The sequence below is a fragment of the Cetorhinus maximus genome, chromosome 29 (genome assembly GCF_964194155.1).
Source record: "Cetorhinus maximus chromosome 29, sCetMax3.hap1.1, whole genome shotgun sequence".
NCBI classification, from domain to species: Eukaryota; Metazoa; Chordata; class Chondrichthyes; order Lamniformes; family Cetorhinidae; genus Cetorhinus; species Cetorhinus maximus.
In genome coordinates, this window is record NC_135907.1 from 13,101,323 (window position 1) to 13,122,761 (window position 21,439).

The 21,439-nt window shown below is 49.6% G+C and overlaps 1 protein-coding gene across 1 annotated transcript in view; it reads left to right on the forward strand.

Annotated features, from left to right (window-relative positions):
- The window catches only part of LOC144669270 (guanine nucleotide-binding protein subunit alpha-12-like), a 41,241-nt gene extending 21,482 nt beyond the window's left edge, over positions 1-19,759 (forward strand). The window contains exons 3-4 of the mRNA XM_078531597.1: positions 10,282-10,332; positions 18,480-19,759. Of these exons, the coding sequence (XP_078387723.1) occupies positions 10,282-10,332; positions 18,480-19,049 (621 nt within the window). The 3' untranslated portion in view covers positions 19,050-19,759. The remainder of the gene's footprint in view (positions 1-10,281; positions 10,333-18,479) is intronic.
- Positions 19,760-21,439: the final 1,680 nt, after the last annotated feature.

Consider the following 21,439-nt stretch of genomic DNA (forward strand, 5'->3'; position numbering starts at 1 on the left):
TACCCACTGTGCCGCCACCTCTGCTGGCTCTGTCCTGCACACTTGCATGTGCAAAGGATGTAACTCCAGGATCAGGCACATGCACTGGACGCCTACGAAGCAGCTTTAGCCAATATGGCGGGTGATGTACCTCCAGTGCAGAATGAGGGCGCGCGCACAGCTCAACATATTGGATCTTTAGGTTCCCGTTTTGTGTCCGTATCCAACTTATAGGCCAAGGGATTTTCATCTTATCAGTTTTGGTGGGATCTTGACCTCTGTCCCTTGAAGGTGAAAGGTCAATGGCCAAGCCATTTTCTGAAATGGATGAACGGTGACACTATTATGTCATTGACTTACCAGTTACATCTGCCACTACAGATCTGTTAATTATTTTCTTGTTTGAACAATGCACAGTAAAAGCCCACATTACAGCACAAGGAGAGTTCCTCACTGGTGAGGAGACATCAGAGAACTTGAAATGGAGTGATAATCCCCAACAAGTCCCAGTGAATTGACACTCAGGAAAGAGAGACCCAAGCAAATCTCTCCAAGCCTAATGCAAAGCAAGATGGCTGTGGTTGTTGGAGACCAATCATCTCAGTCCCAGAGTTTTGTTCGAGGACGGGTCCCCGGGGTAGTGTCCAAGGCCTAACCATTCCCCATCTGCTCCATCCAATGACCACCCCCCTCCACTGCCATCATAAGATGAGAAGTGGGGATGTTTGCTGATGATTGCCCAGTGTTGAATTCCATTTACAACTCCACAGTAATGAAGCAGTCCATGTCCATATGCAACAAGACCTGGACAACATTTGGGCTTGGGTTGCGAAATGACAAGTAACACTTGTGACGCCAGTGCCAGGCAGTGACTATTTCCAACAAGAGAGAATCTAATCCAATGGCAGTACCATCACAGAATCCACCGCCATCAATTTCAGAGGGGTTGCCATTGACCAGGAGCTGAACTGGACCAGTCATGTAAATTCTGTCTCTACAAGAGCAGGTCAGAGGCTGTGAATTTTGTAGGGGTAACTCACCTCCTGTCTTCCCAAAGCCTGTCCACCATTTACAACACACAAGCCAGGCGTGTGATGGAATACTCTCCGCTTGCCTGGATGAGTGCGTCTCCAACAACACTCAAGAAAGCAGCCTGCCTGATAGGCACCCTATCCACCACCTTAAACATTCACTCCCTCCACCACCGACACACAGTAGCAGCAGTGTGTACCATCTACAAGATGCACTGCAGCAATTCGCCAAGGCTCCATCGACAGCACCTTCCAAACCCACGACCTATATCATCTTGAAGGATAAGGGCAGCAGACACATGGGAACACCACCACCTGCAATTTCCCCTCCAAGTCACTCACCATCCTGACTTGGAAATATATCGCTGTTCCTTTACTGTAGCTAGGTCAAAATCCTGGAACTTCCTCCCTAACAGCACTGTGGGTGCACCTGCACTACACAGACTGCAGCGGTTCAAGAAGGCGGCTCACCACCACCTTCTCAAGGGACAATTAGAGATGAGTAACAAATGCTTGCCTGGCCAGCAAATGTCACGTTCCAAGGACAAATAAAAAAAGAACAGAGGGTGCAATGCCTGTTTGAAGCCCCCTTTGCAAAATTGCACTTTCACTTCACTGAACTTAACCATGTGAATGTTTAGAATGGAAATCCTGTATGTAAACTGTTGCTTGTAATGGTGCAGTTGCGGGCTCTGGACAGCAAGTGGCGCTGTGGAGTGATTTTTTTCTGAATTCTTTCGGGCATCACTGACCACTTTCTTCATGCTCAAACACCAATTGGATGGACATAGGATGGCGCCCAACAGCCCATTACCTTATTTGGGTTAAAGTCAGTATCTTTTCAATGTTATGCTGTGTTCTACTATTCCATCTTGGAGTGGGGACATGGGGGGAGGGGGGCTTCGGGGAGCACCCGATTCTGTTTGACTCACTGCACCTCAGACCACACCAGTTCTCGCCGTGCTGGTGAGGCGTGCAGACATGTCGGCTGGAGAGAAAAGCAAAATGCTGCGGATGCTGGAAATCTGAAACAAAACCAGAAAATGCTGGAAAGTCTCGGCAGGTCTAACAGCGTCTGTGGAGAGAGAAACAGAGTTAACATTTCGAGTCTGTATGACTCTTCTCCAGGTCTAAAGAGAAGTAAAATGTTTAAGGGGTGGTGGTGGGACAGGTGAAGCTGGATAGAAGTCCAGCGATAGGTGGGGGCAAAGGAGAGGTTGACAATGGTGTCATGGACAAGAGGACAAAGGGGGTGTTAATGGTAGTGGTAAGGGCTAAAGGAGGTGCTGATGGTGCCATTAAGGTCAGAAAGCAGGAGAGCTTTCTGTCAGCTGGAGAGATGCCTCACGAGAGAGAGAGAGAGAGGGAGGGAGGGGAGGAGAGGAGAGGAGAACCCAGGAAGCCAATGAACATGGTTCCCTTCTGATAAACAAAAGCGCAGGCCCCAGAAACCTCCAGCAGCTCAGACTCCTTTTTCCTGGAAGCGGCCGTAATCTGGCTGTCCTGTGGGGAACGGTCTGGAATCTATTTTGGGAATGGCGAGTCACGTGACTGGAAGAGGCGTCCAGGAACCCCTCGCAATCAGTTGGCTGTCAAGATAGATTGCTAGCACTGTACAGTCAGAAACTGTGAATGATGTGCAGAACCTTCCTCTGCCACCGAAAGCGGCAGAGTGTGCCACAGCCTCCTCTCCCAGTCTCCTGCTTTCACAAGCGTCCACTACACAGTGACGTGGATCACCCAATTTATATCGTTTTTGCAGGAGGCGATCGTGACAAAGAATAATGCCTCCCCTTCACCTCCCTGCAGAGTCCTCTTTTTTTTTCATGAAGGCACTTGCCCTTTAAGCGCAAGGTTCCCCATTCCCATGGCAACATCTGTAGTTATCAGTAAATCTTCCTCTGTTTACAACTGTCAGTACAGCTGCTATATTGCAGGGAAATGGGAGAGAAGGCGAGAGTGCCTCCCAAGTCTCCCAGCAGCCTCGGAGTTCTGAACTGGAATCATTTTGCGGACAAAAATAGGCCCGAATTGCATCGAAAGCCCTTTAAGCCAAGTGAGCACCTCCCTCCCTGGTCTATCTTTTCCGCCCAGTTGCCAACTCCGGTTGGACGCGTTCCTGGAGGTTGCATCGTGTGACCCCTCTCCCCACCCCCCCCCCCCCGCCACTAATAGTTCCCCCTCCCCCACACTCCCGCCATGGGTCGCCTGACATGCCCATCAACGCGACCTCCCGCCTTCCTCCGGCCAATCGGAGAGCCAACCGGCTCTTTGTTTCCTGATTGGATGATTCTTGATCAAACAGCCTTTTCACCCCCACCACACCCCCCCCCAATCTCCAACATTTACACAATTAGTCAATGAAAATTTTCGAAGAGAAGTAAAGCACCTTTTCTTAGAACCCCTACGATTTTCTCTGCCGGATTTGCTCGGAGGTGAATCTTGAATTCCTGGTGATTTCGTGTTGCCAACCCTCCAGGATTACCCAGGGTTTTCCTGAAGCTAATCCCCACAATGCTTTGCTGGAGGGCATAAACCAGGAGAAAAATCATATGGGAATTAAAAAAAAAAGCCTTTGAACGCTTTAGTTATTGGTAATAAAACTATCTGAGTCGACAGCTGTAAGACCTTGGATTCCATTTTGTCAAATGGTGGATGTGGTGACCACTTGTTGCTATTGGGGCCTAGGTCCCTGACAAAGTAAACCTTCAACGGCCCCTCAAATTTGCCTCAGAAAGGAGGCCATGAGGGAGTAACCAGTAGGAAAAGGGACGAAGCAAAGTGGGGAACCTTCGGCCCCTCACCCTGGAACATTCCGGAACCAGGTTCCCAGCAATCTGTTTCGGCCCTGACGTCACCCCAATCTGATAAAACGTTTGTCAATTCAGCTGAAGCGGCAACTTGACGTTGAGAAATAGGACGCGAAGAAAGGTCCTTTTGGCAAACCGTCAGGGTGTTTTAGTCAAAAGGTTTGGCCTTTGCCTCCTCCTGCACAAAGGAAGATATCGTGAGTGATCCAGCGGTGAAAAAGACGCCAATGAATCCCGCAGTGCTCCTCCTTCCCTGTAACCATACACATTATTTTCTCCCTTTTGTACATCTAAAAGTTTGCAAATACTCATTCAAACAAATTACGTTGGACTCCTGCAACACAACATTGACTATGTCGTTAAAGTGTTTAATTGGCTGTAAAAATTAAGAGGGCTGGATTTTCCGGTCCCCTGCTGGCAGGTTTGAAAGCGGGGGGCTGGTACGATGCAGCATGTGGCCTTCCAGAACCTTCCCGCCCACCCCCAACCTGTCTGCCATTTTACAGGAGGCATTGTGCTGCCGGCCCACCCCTGGGCCTATCAGGGCCCTTGAGTGGCCAATTAATGGCCACTCATGTGTTTCGTTCCCACCCCTGCTGCTATTTTACTCGTGGAAGCGGGAGGCCCACGCCAAGCGGGTAGCTTGGCAGCTTTTACTGGGTGAGCTGGCACTGGCCAAGGGAAGGGGGCGGGGTGACCTCCTATGGGTGACTCTGTGTCCATCGGAGGCACCCGCGTCCCCCCCCCAAGGTCATCCTTCCTCCTTTAGCGTTCCCACCTGGACTCTCAAACCCAGACCCTGCCCCCGCCCCCTCCACCCCCCCACCCCACCAACCCGCCCCGAGCTGGGTCCTGTCAGCCAGCTCCCCGCCGATACGCCCAGTCCAACCTCCGCGACTGCCTCTTCTTTGGGTATTGCCTATAGCCCCAGCAGCGGCCGCCACTTGAACCCGGCGCTCCCGGGATGACAGAGCTACCAACCAATCAGATTGGGGCACGGAAGTCTCATCCTGAGCCAAATTCCACCCCCCCCCCCTGCCACTTCCAATAGTTTTTTTTATAAACAGTAATAAGCAAAAGAGCTCAAAGAAAGTTGGAAAAAAATAATGCCACATCTTGATTAAAGCGAAGGACTTGCATTTTAGGGTTGCCATCTTTCCAGGATTGGCCTAGAGTCTCCAGGATTGGAGATGAATCTCCAAGACATTGCTGTGTGCAATCCTGGAGAAGAATCATAGAGACATTAAAAACAGATAGTTTTTAAAAAAATAATGCTTATAATACTAGATATAAAAATATCAGAAATTGGGAAGAAAAAGGCTGACTGACTGATGGTCAAGCATCATCCAGTTGAGTGATGAGTCTTTTTGTTTTCCAATTGGCGTAGGGAGGCAGTGAAGTCACAAGGAGGTGTGTTGGCCGATTAATGGCTGGAGAGTAGAGGCAGGTCACGTGATGAAACCTCCAGGAATATGTTAATCACAGTTGGCAACCCTATGAGTGAGTGTGTGGGGCGGAGGTAGATTCAATGCTGGCTTTGAAAAGAGATTTGGCTAAGCACCCGAGGTGAAAAAAAATCAACAGGATTGCAGGAAATGGGCAGGGGAAGTGGGGGCTAGCTGAGTTGCTCTCGCAGAGGGCCACGGAAGTTTCCGGAACGCCCATCCGCAAATGGGATTCTTTGGTGGAAAACCGAATGAGCGCCAAACCATTCACTCCCAGTAGGCCTCAGGAGTTGGAGAGGCCTCCAACAACCCTGTTGCCGGGGACTCCTCACCCTGTATACACTCTGTACACTTCGCTGTGTCACGTTTGACTGTTTAGATGGGTGGGTCAGGGAGAAATATCCTATTTTTCCCTTTTTATTTTCAGTCCCTTTCCTCTCGAGTCCTTAAAGGCCGATTTTTGCCTTTCTTTCTTTCAAAGGCAGATAAAAAGAATTGACATTAATATCGAGCTTTTCACAAGCTCAGGATGTCTCAATGCACTTTCCTCGATGGCCTCCTCCTTCTGCGCTGTGACCATTCTATGATTCTCTTTTATTAAGTTAGAGGTGTAACCGCTTTTAAGAAAGCTGTGTTAAAAGATTGTATAGGCCGTGAGTGGTTTCCTTTGGAACAGAGGAGGCTGAGGGGGAGATTTGATTGGGTTGGATAAAATTAAGGAGAGGCCCGAGATGGAGCGGATACGAAGGACCTATTCCCCTTCGCAAAGGGATCCACAACCAGGAGGCATAAATTTTAAACTAATTGACAGAAGGACTGGGGGAAAGTTAAGAATTTTTTTTCACCCAGAGGGTGCTGGGGGTCTGGAACTCACTGCCTGAAAGGGCGGTAGAGGCAGAAACCACCCCCATTGCTTTTAAAACATACTTGGACGTGCACTTGAAGTGACCGGCAAGGCTGTGGACCAAGAGTTGCAAAATGAGAATAGGTTAGATCGCTTTTTTTTTCCTCCCCGGCTAGCACAGGCACGAAGGGCCGAGTGGGCTCCTTCTGTGCTGTGAATAACCCCTGATTCGATGAGGTGTGTAGGCCCGCGATTAGCCAGCCATCCCCTAGAGCTTATGGGCTTTTATTGCTAATGAGAGGAGAACAGGAAAGGGCCAGTCTAATTGCTTCCTATTGGTGTGATAAAATCGCCTGCTGATTGGAGTCTCCTTTGCCAAAATAGCATTTTATCTAAAGAATGCTGTAAAACTGGCTTTGTTTCTGCCAGAGGTTAAAATTAATCTTCAGGTTCCCCACCCCCCGCCAAACAAAAAAAAAATGACCTCAGAATGTTCTGCTTTTTATGAAGACTGGGATCCCCTGTGGCCAGAGTGATGCCCCTGTGTGTTTAGCCCAGGCCCCAATCAATCAAAGGAGGGTGAAATATATATTCCGATAGCCTCTTATCACGGGCACAGCAATCATCCACCACTCCAACCAGGCTGAATGTGCCAGCGCTGGCATGATGGGCTATTCAGCACCCTATCATCCGATGATTTTATCTTCTGCTGATTGTTGGTTGAGGGGTAAACATTGGCCAGGGCACCAGGGGAGGGTAAATGCGATGTGTCGAAATAGCTCACCAAAGATTGACGGCTGCTCAGGCTTTGGACGCGTTTATAATCTTCAGGCATTTCCTCCTTATTTTCGCTGATTTAGTGCTTCACTTCAGTGCCTCAGCAGCACTGTGGGCGTTTCCACAAGGCACATGGACTGCAGCGGCTCAAGAAGGTGGCTCACCGCCACCTTCTCAAGGGCAATTAGGGACGGGCAATAAATGCCGGCCCGGCCAGCGACGCCCACATCCCGTGAACGAATAATAAAAAAGAGACTCGATGCAGTGGATCCAATGGCAATCCCAGCCTTGGAGCTCCCTGGTGACCCCTGCTGGAATGCATGTGTTAGAACGGTCTGGTGAGAACAGGGTTGTGTCCATAGCACGGCACTTTCCTGGTTGAATAGCTGTTGCAGGAGAGCTAGCGCCTTCAGAAGAAGGGAACAGGGTTAGGCGGAAGGAGGGGAGTGTTATCTAGCAGTCAAGTTACATCACAACAGGACTTGAGCACAAAAACCAAGGATGACAGTCCGGTACAGGACTGAGGGAGAGCCGCATTGCCGGAGGTGCCATCTTTCAGGTGAGATGTTAAACTGGGGGCCCTGTTGTTTATTGCGAGGGGAATTTAATATAAAAGTAGGGAGGTTATGCTTCAGTTGTACAGGGCACTGGTGAGACCACATCTGGAGTACTGTGTACAGTACTGGTCTCCTTATTTAAGGAAGGATGTAAATGTGTTGGAAGCAGTTCAGAGGGGGTTTACTAAACTAATCTAATATAAAAACAAAATACTGCGGATGCTGGAAATCTGAAACAAAAACAAAAATAGCTGGAAAAACTCAGCAGGCCTGACAGCATCTGCGGAGAGGAAGACAGTTGACGTTTCGAGTCCGAATGACTCTTCATCAGAACTAAACTAATATTAGGATTGGGTGGATTGTCTTATGAGGAAAGGTTGGACAGGCTAGGCTTGTATCCGCTGGAGTTTAGAAGAGTAAGAGGCAACTTGATTGAAACATATAAGACCCTGAGGCGTCTTGACAGGGTGGATGTGGAGAGGATGTTTCCTCTTGTGGGAGAATCTAGAACTAGGGGGGTCACTGTTTAAAAATAAGGGGTCGCTCGTTTAAGACAAAGATGAGGAGAAATATTTTCTCTCAGAGGGTGGTGAGTCTTTGGAACTCTCTTCCTCAAAAGGTGTTGGACGCAGAGTCTTTGGATATTTTTAAGGCAGAGGTGGATAGATTCTTGATAAGCAAGGGGGGTGAAAGTTTATCGGGGGTAGGCAGGAGGTTACAATTAGATCAGGCATGATCTTACTGAATGAGGGAGCAGGCCCGAGGTGGGGGTGGAGCGGCCTAGTCCTGCTCCTAGTTCGTATGTTTGTGTGTTCGTACCTGCCTGCCCGGGTGGATGTGAAAGGTCCCATGGCACTGTTTCAAAGAAGAGCAGGGGGAATTCTCCTCCTGGCCAATATTTATCCCTCAATCAACATCACAAAAACAGATTATCTGCTGGTTCGGGCTGTTTGTGGGAGTTGCACAGATCAGTTGCCATGTTTCCTCCACTACAACTATGAATGCACTTCAAAATTTACTTAACAGAGGTGCCTGGTGGTCAAGAAAAGCGCTGTATAAATTTTCCTTTGGCTCTGTTAACAAGGGCTCCAACTTAAAGTTCAGTACTCCCAAAATCCGTGGGAGTTTCAAGGTTCGCGTTGACAGTCGGTTCACGTTAAGATTCAAAGCCTTTGCTGTGTTGGAACGCCATATGGTACACAGGTGTTCTTTTGTCATGTTTTAGACTGGGCTTCCTGCTTAAAGGGATAGGGCCCCTGGTGTGGGCGGCTGGCTGGCTTGGATGTTCTTCCTCCAGGAAGTGAGCTTTCGCCTCGGGCAACCCAGCGAGAGCAAGAGATTTTAGCCCCGCTGCGCCCACAATTCCCTCCGCTGCTGCTTGGCCCGCGAACCCCAATGTGATGCCTGTGCCCTGCCTCGTGAAAGCGCGGACTGTTCAAAACAAACTGCACGCAGAGTGGAAGTCGTGCCAATCGTATGAAAAGGAAGGCTTGCATTTATATAGCACCTTCAACGATGCCGGGGTGCCCCAAAGCACTTTTTAAAACATCCTTTCCCGGGATGTGAGTGTCGCTGGCAAGGCCAGCGTTTTTGTTCGGGAGGGAGTTCCAGGATTTTTACCCAGCAACTTTTGGGGTGAATGCATGAATAAATAGCCCTCTTTATTTAAACCCACAAAAGCTTGTTGCTGTTCTTTGTATTGACTGTACACACTTTGGGGCTAAGAAACATGCCTTCTTTTCCAAAACCACACTGATTCTGGACAGTAAGGGAAAGGGTGCAAGAGTTTCAGTTCTCTCCTGACTCTGTCCATAACATTAGTTTGAATTTGTGGTGTACCTAGGGAAGACATGCAGATTGCGGAATGAACAGTTCAATATGATTCACAATCCCAGTATATTCTCAAAGTGACACTATCAGTATTATTGAATATTAGAAGTGCCGATTGGGTTGGTTGCGCTATAATGTGTCACAGAAAGGTGAGCTCACACCATGTGGTGCTTATTCATGTAGGGGAGTTAAGGTGATGGCAAATCCCTGGTCCCTACACAATCTGATGTACTGACTCGAGAGCAGTTTCGTCGGAGATGCATACAGCGTATTGAAAATTGCATTGTGCATTTTGTCTGCTTGAGGCTACCATGCACACATGCACCAGCAGAGGCAGTCTGCAAGGAATGAATAATAAAGAATCCATGTTTAACATCTCATGCAGCTCTACTTCGAACTATCTCTGGCTGAATATACAAATTTTTCTGTCCCAAGAACATCACACAGGCACCGGTTTAGCTGGGTTGTTGCACAGACATGGAGACTCCTGGGCACTTAGCTGACCTGTACTGAGGGGCTCTGGAAATGCCAAACTGAGAGAGCATGTGTGTGCACATGCGCGTGTGTGTGTGCGTTGAACCTGCGTGTGTGTGCGCGTGCATGTGTGTGCAAGTGCATGTCTGTGTGCGCTTGTGTGTGCGCACGCGTGTGTGAGACTCTTGTCCATCCGTGTGCGAGTGTCTGCGCGTCTACGTGTGTGTGTCTACGTGTACGTGTGTGTGTGTCTACATGTGTGTGTCTACGTGTGTGTGTCTACATGTGTGTGTGTCTACGTGTGTGTGTGTCTACATGTGTGTACGTATGTGTGTGTACGTGTGTGTGTCTACATGTGTGTGTGTGTATGTACGTGTGTGTATGTGTGTGTGTATGTACGTGTGTGTGTGTACGTGTATGTGTACGTGTATGTGTACGTGTGTGTGTGTGTACGTGTGTGTGTCTACGTGTGTGTGTGTGTCTATGTGCATGTACGTGTATCCATTACTTAAATCTCTCCTGTTTCTCTTATAGGCTGAATCAGTGGGGTACTTCCTGGATAATCTGGACCGGATTGGCCAGCTGGTGAGTGGTTGGCGTTTGTTGCTCATTTGGAATGTTTGCAATGATGACCTGAAGTCATTGAAACACCAGGAACTATTCACACAATCTGCACTAAATAATAGTTTAATAGAGCAGCATCTTGAACTGATGATGTTGACAGAGCTACACTTTAGGAATTAGGATTGTGAGAGGTCATGCCTCTTCCATCAGGCTGTGTTATGGTTTATTTTGCACGTTTTTCCAGCCGTCTCTCCTCCGAAGGTGGACAGGGTCAGCCGTGGCTCAGTAGGTTGCACTCTTGCCTCTGAGTCGGAAGGTTTGAGTCCCACCAGGGACAAAGTTGGGGAAAGAGGTGGGGGGGGGGACTTTAAGACTGAGGCTTTGACCAGCGCAAGAAAAAAATATTGATTCTGGGGCTGCCGGGCTGTTGGTTGTCTCCTCAGTACTGGGAAAATGAGTCTTTCACAGTGTGTTATGAAGTGTTATAAACAGAACTGCACAGTTAACAGGCGGAGAGAAGTTGCAGCTAGCTGCGAAATGCCAAGAATATCTCGGGCAGTGTGACAGCTAGAGGAGTGGGTGGAGTGGTGGTCACTGACTCTGAGTGTTGGTGTTGACACTGCTGTCTGCCAGAGTCCTGTGAGCAGCCGGCCCTCTTTCCCAGTGGCTCCAGCCAGAGGGCGGGTTGCCAACTGTTTATCCACGCAGCCCTGGAGGCTTTGTCACGTGACCAACCCCCTGCCCCCCCCCCCCACCCACCCTCCAACTACACCGCCCCTGCTCTACCGCCATTGGTCGTCCATTCCATACTGCGCGCCGGCCAATCGGAAAGCGAGAGCTGACCCTCCACAGTCCGATTGGCTGATTTTCGACTGTCGGTGGAACAGCCTTTTTGATAACCAGCATTGAATAGGAATGGATGTATTTTTTTTAAAAAAAAATTTTTGTAATGCCCCTTTTAAAATTTAATTTTGCCCCTGGGTTGTCCTGGAGATTAACATTTCATTCCTGGAGACTCCTGAACAACCCCGGAGGGTTGGCAACCCGAGCGGAGGAGAACAATGCGAGCTGGGGCCTAGCAGACAGTGAGGCCTGTGGGAGTAGTTCGGCAGGCTTGGAGGTTTTGGAGTTAAAGCTCGTCTGTGTTGTGGAGAGGAACGAGGGGGGGGGGGATAAAATAACCCAACGTGTTTTGCGAGCCAGACAACGCCTGGCCCAGAATTCAGGGCTCTGTGTTTGTTTACGGTGTCTGTTTTAAACAAGAACGCTCTGCGCTGTGTTTTCCAAGGCCCAGGCCCTGGCCTTTATGTTTATTGAATGTTGGAGCAGCCTCACGGAACCGTCCAGCCGTCTCCTGCTCCCGTACACCTCGTGCGGCCTAACACTGACCGAGTTTCGATGAGGACCGGATCGAGGCCTCCTCCCATTTTGAGCAGAGCCCATGTTGGGCCTTCGTTTCAAACCACCTTCCCTGGTGTAAAGTTGACCGTCTCGTGACCGTGTCAAACAGAACCACACCCCTCCTCTTCTTCCCCCCACCCCGGCTCTCTCACCACCCCACCCTCCACCGCACGCCCCCCTCCCCCAGTAACAATAGCTTCTCCCTCTCTCTTTCTCTCTACCCTATCAAATCCTTTAATCGTCTCAGACACCTCAAATACCAGTCAAAGTTTTGAAATTTACAATAGGCCGTCGTGTTGACTGCCTTTTTTGGGAGGAGAGAGTTCCAGATTTCCACTGCCCTTAGTGTGATGGAGTGCTTCCTGACTGCACTCAAACGGCCTGGCTCTGATTTTAAGGTTATTCTCCCCTTTGTCCTCCTGATGTGATCGTTTCTCTCCATCCACCCCAGAAAACCACTTTAGATCGCCCCTTAATCTTATCTACCCAACAGGACACAAGCCTTGCCTGTGCAATCTGCCCTCATGGTTTAACTGCTTTAGGCCCCTGTATCGTTACGAGCATATGAATTAGGAGCCAGGAGTAGGCCATTCGGCCCCTCGAGCCTGCTCCGCCATTCAATAAGATCATGGCTGATCTGATTGTGGCCTTAACTCCACGTTCCGCCTACCACCAAGAGATAACCTTTAACCCCCTTGTTGGTCAACAATCTACCTACCTCCGCCTTAAAGATATTCAGTGACCCTGCCTCCACTGCTGTCTGGGGGAAGAGATTTCCACAGAGTCAAGATCCTCTTGAGAGAAAACGAATCTTCTCATCTCCGTCTTAAATGGAAGACTCCTTATTTTTAAACCATGCCGCCCCCCCCCGCCCCCCACCCCCCTCCCCAGTTCTAGTCTCTCCCACAAAGGGGAAACATCTGTCCAGCATCCACCCTGTCAAGTCCCCTCAGGACCTTTGTAGCAGCCTCTCCACAGATGCTGCTGAGTTTTTCCAACATTTCCTGTTTTGATGTCGGATTCCCGGCACCCTCGGTGTTTTGCTTTTATCCCCCTCAGGATCTTACGTGTTTCAATAAGGTCACCTCTCACTCTCCTGAACTCCAGCGGATACAGGCCCAACCTTTCCTCATAAAATAATTCCCCCCCCCCATCCCGGGTATCGGTCAAGATAATTCCCTCCCCCCCATCCCGGGTATCGGTCAAGATAATTCCCCCCCACCATCCCGGGTATCGGTCAAGATAATTCCCCCCCCCATCCCGGGTATCGGTCAAGATAATTCCCCCCCCCATCCCGGGTATCGGTCAAGATAATTCCACCCCCCATCCCGGGTATCGGTCAAGATAATTCCCCCCCCCCATCCCGGGTATCGGTCAAGATAATTCCCCCCCCCATCCCGGGTATCGGTCAAGATAATTCCCCCCCCCCATCCCGGGTATCGGTCAAGATAATTCCACCCCCCCATCCCGGGTATCGGTCAAGATAATTCCCCCCCCCCATCCCGGGTATCGGTCAAGATAATTCCACCCCCCCATCCCGGGTATCGGTCAAGATAATTCCCCCCCACCATCCCGGGGTGTGGAAAATCCCGCCCTACGTTCCGGCAAATTTGCACCACGTTCCCTTCCAGGCCGATGGACCCTTCCTCCCAGTGAGGAACTCCAGGCACAGTCTCAGCAGGGGGGCTGACACGGCTTTGACCCCCTTGGCGTTCGAGCCCCTTGAGATAATGGCCAACGTTTCCTCTGAATGACACTTTGCTCTTGCCCAGTGGGATTTTAACGCTGAGCTTTCAGAGTGAGGGCCGCAGTTGTGTTTATTTTTTACCAAAACCAGCCTGCAGGGCTCTTTGTATTCGCAGCTGTTCACTGGCTGTTCGAGGGCCAGTTCACAGCCGTTCAGTAGGGTTGTGCTGCTGCAGTGCATCGCCATCACCAGTCAGTGGTGGTAGGGAGCCTTGTAACCCTGCACTGCCCAGTACACACAACAGGATGAGAAGAGAGTTATTCCCGATCGAGGTGCACTGACTTGTGACTAACGCAGAACCCACAGCAGGAAAGGCTTCTAAATGTGAATGACCATGTCTTCAATTTAATTTTTATTGGGTGGTGTTCATGTGGGTTTATACATAATGTTTCAGTGTATCTCACACTATGTACCTCGCAATGTCAGTGTGTCTGACACCCTATATCTCAGTGTCAGTGTGTCTGACACCCTGTATCTCAGTGTTAGTGTATCTGATACCCTGTATCTCAGTGTCAGTGTGTCTGACACCCTGTATCTCAGTGTCAGTGTATCTGACACCCTGTATCTCAATGTTAGTGTGTCTGACACACTGTATCTCAGTGTCAGTGTGTCTGACACCGTGTATCTCAGTGTCAGTGTGCCTGACACCCTGTATCTCAATGTTAGTGTGTCTGACACACTGTATCTCAGTGTCAGTGTGTCTGACACCCTGTATCTCAGTGTCAGTGTGCCTGACACCCTGTATCTCAGTGTCAGAGTGTCTCTCACACCCTGTATCTCAGTGTCAGTGTGTCTCACACTCTGTATCTGTGTCAGTATTTCTCAAACCCTGTATCTCAGTGTCAGTGCATCTCACACCCTGTATTTCAGTGCCAGTGTGTCTCATCTGCCGTGTTCATCAGTGACAGTGTGTCTTACACCCTGTATCCCTCAGTGTCAGTGTGTATCTCGCACACCCTCTACCCCAGAGCCAGTGTTGCTCACAGCCTGTGTCTCACAGCGTCAGTTTGTCTCATATCCTGTATCTCACAGTTTCAGCCACTCTGACAACCTGTATCTCGCAGTGTCAGTGCTTCACACACTGTTCTCGCTATGTCAGTATGTCTCACACCCTGTATCACAGTGTCAATGTGTCTCACACCCTGTATCACAGTGTCAGTGTGTCTTATACCCTGTATCACAGTGTCAGTGTGTCTTATAGCCTGTATCACAGTGTCAGTGTGTCTCACACCCTGTATCACAGTGTCAGTGTGTCTCACACCCTGTATCACAGTGTCAGTGTGTCTCACACCCTGTATCACAGTGTCAGTGTGTCTCACACCCTGTATCACAGTGTCAGTGTGTCTCACACCCTGTATCACAGTGTCAGTGTGTCTCACACCCTGTAACTCAGTGTCAATGTGTCTCACACCCTGTATCACAGTGTCAGTGTGTCTCACACCCTGTATCACAGTGTCAGTGTGTCTCACACCCTGTATCACAGTGTCAGTGTTTCTCGCACCCTGTATCAGAGTGTCAGTATTTCTTAAACCCTGTACCACACATTTCACTGCCTCTTACACCCTTTACCTGAAAGTGCCAGTGTGTCTCACAGCCTGTATCGCAGTGTCAGTGTGTCTCATGCCCTGCAGTTCACAGTGTCAGCGTGTCTCTCACACCCTGTATCTCAGTGTCAGTGTGTCTCACATCCTGTATCTGTGTCAGTATTTCTCAAACCCTGTGTCTCTGTCAGTGTCTCTCTCACACCCTGCACCTCAGTGTTAGTGTGTTTCACACCTTGCATCACAGTGTCAGTATGTCTTACACCCTGTATCTCAGTGTCAGTGTGTCTCACACCCTGTATCACAGTGTCAGTGTGTCTCACACCCTGTATCACAGTGTCAGTGTGTCTCACACCCTGTATCACAGTGTCAGTGTGTCTCACACCCTGTATCACAGTGTCAGTGTGTCTCACACCCTGTATCACAGTGTCAGTGTGTCTCACACCCTGTATCACAGTGTCAGTGTGTCTCACACCCTGTATCACAGTGTCAGTGTGTCTCACACCCTGTATCACAGTGTCAGTGTGTCTCACACCCTGTATCACAGTGTCAGTGTGTCTCACACCCTGTATCACAGTGTCAGTGTGTCTCACACCCTGTATCACAGTGTCAGTGTGACTCACACCCTGTATCACAGTGTCAGTGTGTCTCACACCCTGTATCACAGTGTCAGTGTGTCTCACACCCTTTATCACAGGGTCAGTGTGTCTCACATCCTGTATCACAGTGTCAGTGTGTCTCACACCCTGTATCACAGTGTCAGTGTGTCTCACAGCCTGTACCTCACGTCTCAATGTGTCTCACACCCTGCAGCTCATTGTCAGTGTGTCTCACACCCTGTAGCTCATTGTCAGTTTCTCTCACACCCTGTATCTCAGTGTCAGCTTGTCTCAAACCCTGTATCTCAGTGTCAGTGTGTCTCACAGCCTGTATCTCAGTCTAAGCATGTCTGACACCCTGTATCTCAGTGTAAGTATGTCTGACTGTGTATCTTGCAGTGTGTGTGTCTCACACCCTGTAGATCACAGTGTCAGTATGCCTGGCACTCTATCTCACAGTGTCAGTGTGTCTCTCACCCTGCATCTCTCAGTGTCAGTTTGTCTGGCACCCTGCCTCGCAGCATCAGTGTCTCTCACACCCTGTATCTCACAGTTTCAATGTGCCTTACCTATGTGCCTGTATCTCGCAGTGTCAGTGTGTTTTACATCCTGTACCTCGCAATGTCAGTGCCTCCCACCCTGTATCTTGCAGTGTCATTGTGTCTCACAAACAGTGTCAGTGTCTCACACCCTGCACCTCGCAGTGTCAGTGTGTCTCACATGCTGTATCTCAGTGTCAGCCTCACTCACAACCTGTATCCCGCAGCGTCAGTGTGACTCACAGCTTGTATCTCGCAGTGTTCGTGTGTCTGAAACTCGTACCTCTGTGTCAGTGTGTCTCACACCGTGTGTCTCAGTGTCAGTGTGTCTCATGCCATATATCTCGCATGATCTGTGTGCCTCACATCCTGTAGCTCGCAGTGTCGGTGTGACTCACCCTGTATCTCAGTTTCAGTGTGTCTTACGCCCTGAATCCCAGTGTCAGCATTTCACAAAACCTATATCCCACAGTGTTAGTGTGCCTCACACCCTGTGCCCATCAGTGTCAGGGTGTCTTACATCCTGTATCTCACAGTGTCAGTGTGTAGCTCGCAGTGTCATAGTGCCTCATACCCTGTATCTCACAGTGTCAGCCTCTCTCACAACCTGTATCTCACAGTGTCAGTGTGTCTCTCACACACCCTCTACCCCAGAGCCAGTGTGTCTCACAGCCTGTATCTCACAGTATCAGTGTGTCTCACATCATGTGTCTCTCACTGTCAGTGTGTCTCATACCCTGTAACTCGCAGTGTCAGCCTCTCTCACACTCTGTACCTCACAGTGTCAGTGTGTCTCATATCCTGTATCTCACAGTTTCAGTCGCTCTGACAACCTGTACCTCACAGTGTCATTGTGTCTCGCACCCTGTATCTCGCGATGTCAGACTCTCTCACACCCTGTATCTCACAGTGTCAGTGTGAATCACACGTTGTACCTAACGTGTAAGTGTGTCTCATACCCTGTATCTCACTGTCAGCATGTCCCACACCCTGTATCTCAGTGTCAGTGTGTCTTGACCACATATCATGCAGCATCAGTGTCACTCACACCCTGTATCTCACAGTATCAATGAGTCTTGAACCCTGTACCCGTCAGTGTCAGTGTGATTCACACCCAGTATCTGTGTCAGCCTCTTTCACAACCTGTATCTCAGTGTCAGTGTGTCTCAAACCCTGTATCTCGCAGCTTCAGTGGGTCTCACACCCTGTATCTCAATGTGTCAGCCTCTCTCACAACCTGTATCTCAGTGTTAGTGTGTCTCTCACCCTGTATCTCGATGTGTCAGCATTTCACACAGCCTATATCTCAGTGTCAGTGCGTCTCACGCCCTGTGTATCGCAGTGTCAGCCTCTCTCAGAACGTGTATATCACAGTGTCATTGTGCCTCACACCCTGTATCTCAGTGTCAGTGTGTCACAAGCCCTGTACCTCGCAGTGTCAGCCTCACTCACAACCTGTATCTCGTAGTGTTAGTGTGTCTCACACCCTGTATTTCGCAGTGTCAGCACTCACAACGCCTGTATCTCTCAGTGTCAGTGTGACTCACACCCTGTATCTCAGTGTCAGTGTGACTCACACCCTGTATCTCAGTGTCAGTGTGTCTCACACCCTATATCTCAGTGTGAGTGAGTCTCTCACATTGTATCTCTGTGTCAGTGTGCCTCATACCCTGTATCATGCAGTGTCAGCCTCTCTCACACCCTGTATCTCTCAGAGTCAGTGTGTCTCATACCCTGTATCTTACTGCCTGCCATTGGCGTTTGTTGGAAGGATTTACAAGTTGATGACCAACCTGTTTGGCTGCGTTATGGACGTACCTCCCATGGACATTGGGTCCTGGGCTGGGATTTTTCCGGCCCCGCCCACGGTCCAGTCAAAGGCCCACCGACTTCCGGCAGGACTGGAGATCCCGGTGGTGCACGGGCAGGGCCTGGAAAAGCCTGGGCCTGGAGTGGGACTTGACCCCAGAGCTCCTTGCTCAGAGGTAGGGACGTTTCCAGCTGCACCACAAGACCTCTTGGAGCAGGACTGGAGGTCATAAATATAAGATGGACATTAATAAACCCAATGGGGAAAGGTTTTCACTCAGCAAGTGATTGGAGTGTGGAACTTACGACCACAAGGAGTAGCTGAGGTGAATAATAAGAATTTATCAAGGGGAAGCTAGAGCACATGAGGGAGAATGGGTCTAAGGATATGCTGATAGATGAAGGGTGATGGGAGGAGGCTTGATGGAAGGGGATAGACCTGTTGGGCCGAATGGTCTTTCTCTGTGTTGTATGCAAGATGTAATTCTTCTCAAGGTTGCTCACTTGTGTGTGTATCTTATTTTCCTTCCAGAATTATCTTCCTACCAAACAAGACATCCTCCTGGCCCGGAGGGCGACCAAGGGCATCGTAGAGTATGACTTCATCATCAAGGGCATCCCATTCAGGATGATGGATGTGGGCGGGCAACGCTCCCAGAGGCAGAAGTGGTTCCTGTGCTTTGAAGGCATCACCTCCATCCTCTTCATGGTGTCGTCCAGCGAGTTTGACCAGGTCCTGATGGAGGACCGGCGGACAAACCGCCTGGTGGAGTCGATGAACATCTTCGAGACGATCGTGAACAACAAGCTCTTCGCCAGGGTCTCCATCATCCTCTTCCTGAACAAGACGGACCTGCTGGAGGCCAAGGTGAAGACGGTCAACATCGAGAGGCACTTCCCTGACTTTGAAGGCCGGCCGCACAACCTGGAGGACGTCCAGAAGTATCTCCTGACGTGCTTCAACCGCAAGCGGAGGGACCGGACCCGGCCCCTCTTTCACCACTTCACCACCGCCATCGATACGGAGAACATCCGCTTCGTCTTCCATGCTGTCAAGGACACGGTGCTGCAGGAGAACCTGAATGACATCATGCTGCAGTGAGGCGAGGGGACCATCGACAGGCCTTGAGGGCCAAGGTCACAGCGAGGTCACAGCGAGGTCAACAGGACGTGACCTAATGTCTGCATTCGTTGAGGCAAACGATGACGCGAGGTAAAGAAAGGGATAAACGAAACACCTATTTAATATTTAAGGCATTCACCGTCTGACGTTTAAAGACGTATCGAAAATTCAGATTGACTTCGATGCCCCTCCTGGCCCTGATGATGAATTTTTATTCCTTTTCGATTCACCCACCCACTTTCGCTGTCACCCCCGACAACATTGATTCATTTTATTGAAACCATTCCCAGGTTTCAGCCATACGCCAGGGAGTGGTTTTATTTTTTTCGGAAGCCCGAGCCCGGGCAGTGGATGTCAGTGGACTATTGAACTGTGGGGAGCATCACCCGATCTGCATATGCCTGCACCTTCTCGTAAGCGAACGCTTGATAGCAGCAAGGTCCAGCAGCTCTGAACGATTGTCTGACCGGCTCCCTTCCCGTCTGTAGCGTCTCAGTGAACTGAGCTTGGAGCAGGATTGAATGTGGGCCCTCCTGGCTTGGTTTTGGTTCCTGTAGAGGGTTGGTGCAATTTGGAGAGCCCTTGCCTTTTAACATTTGTGGTTAACTGTTGACTGCTAATATTGCCATGATGGGAACAGGCTGGAGGGAGAGTCCTGAGTCTTGCACTGCTTCTCATATTCACTATTTAAAAAAAAAAATATTCAAAGAAGAATCTCTTTAAAAAAATAGTAGATGGAAAAGTTTATTTCTGATGCTAATTATTTGCAACTATTTAAGGGAGGAACCCTGATGGTGAGATCTGCTCTTTAAGTCATCGGCTCTTTTATCCTTCCCATAGGTGGGGAACGCCATCGTGTAGTGGCGATGTCACTGGCCTAGTAATGCTCTGGGGACATGGGTTCAAATCCCACCACGGCAACTGGGGGAATTTAAACTCAATTAGTAAAATCTGGAATTATACAAAGCTCGTCTCTCAGCAATGGTGACCATGAGCTATCATCATCAGTTTCCACAAAAGCCCATCTGGTTCACTCATGCCCTTTAGGGAAGGAAATCTGCCGTCCTTACCTGGTCTGGCCTACATGTGACTCCAGACCCACAGCCATGTGGTTGACTCTTAACTGCCCTCACTTCAGTTCAAGGGCAATTAGGGATGGGCAACAAACGCTGGCCTTGCCAGCGACACCCACATCACATCCAAGAATAAAACAAGAAGGTTTATCCCCTTTGGGCTCCTGGTCTCTCTCAGTGCAGCCTCCTGCTCTCATACCTCCTACTTCAGGGAGGAGCATGGCAGGACTGGCCAACAGTCAGCCATGGTTCAGTGTGTAGCATTCTCATCTCTGACTCTGAAGGCTCTGGGTTCAAGTCTCCCTCCAGGACTTGAGCGCAAATCAAGGGTGGATGTTCCAACGCCAGTATTGCACTGCTTAGAGCTTCTGCCCTTTGGTTAGAACATTAAAAGCCAAGGCCTCTTCTGACTTCTCAGTTGGACATTAATGATTCCATATTTCAAAGAAGGACAGGGGAGTTCTCCCCAGGGCCCTGGCTGATATTTATCCTCGATCAACATTGCAAAAAAACAGGTTATCTGGTCATTATCACGCTGCTGTATGCTGTGTACCAATTGGCTGCCACATTCCAGGAGTTGACTACACTCCAAAAGAGAAAATGGTTCTCTAGTTGTAAAGCTTTTTGAGATGACCGGTATGTAAATGCCAATGTCTTTTTTTCCCATTTTAATCATATTCCCATCACCATGTTGACTGGCGGCCTGAGTGTCTCAATGAATTGCGACAACGATCTGCTGTTTGGGGGGGCTCCATTTGCAAGGGCAGCGCCCCTAAGCCCAACACTTTGCCAGTCACTGTTCCCCAGGCTGAAGCAAGGGCTTTTTGCTCAGCAGAAACCCTTGTGCATCCATCGGAGCTTTTCAGTCTACAGTCGGCGCTGATCGATTGACCTTCCAGAAAGGTTTTCGTCGGTGGCTTCCAAGCTTGGAAGCCTCTTCTCTTAAGCTATTGAATCTCTATTCAATGTATATAAAATTCAATACTATTGGCCAGTCCTGCCATGCTCCTCCCTGAAGTAGGAGGTGTGAGAGCAGGAGGCTGCACTGAGAGAGACCAGGAGCCCTGGTAGCTGCCCTTCTCCATCCTCGTCCCGCTCCTGGTGCTTACCCCACCAAGAGTTAAACAAGCCCAATGGCGGAAAGCTCAATGTTAATGCGAGTTAAGAATGTTGTGAACTCAGTTGGTCTTGCTGCCCTCTCGAGGGCCCGTCAGGCATTAGGTCATTTATAGTCGACATGCAGTTAACCTGATCAATGGGAAGTGCGATCAAGCCGGGACTCCTGGGACCCCTGTG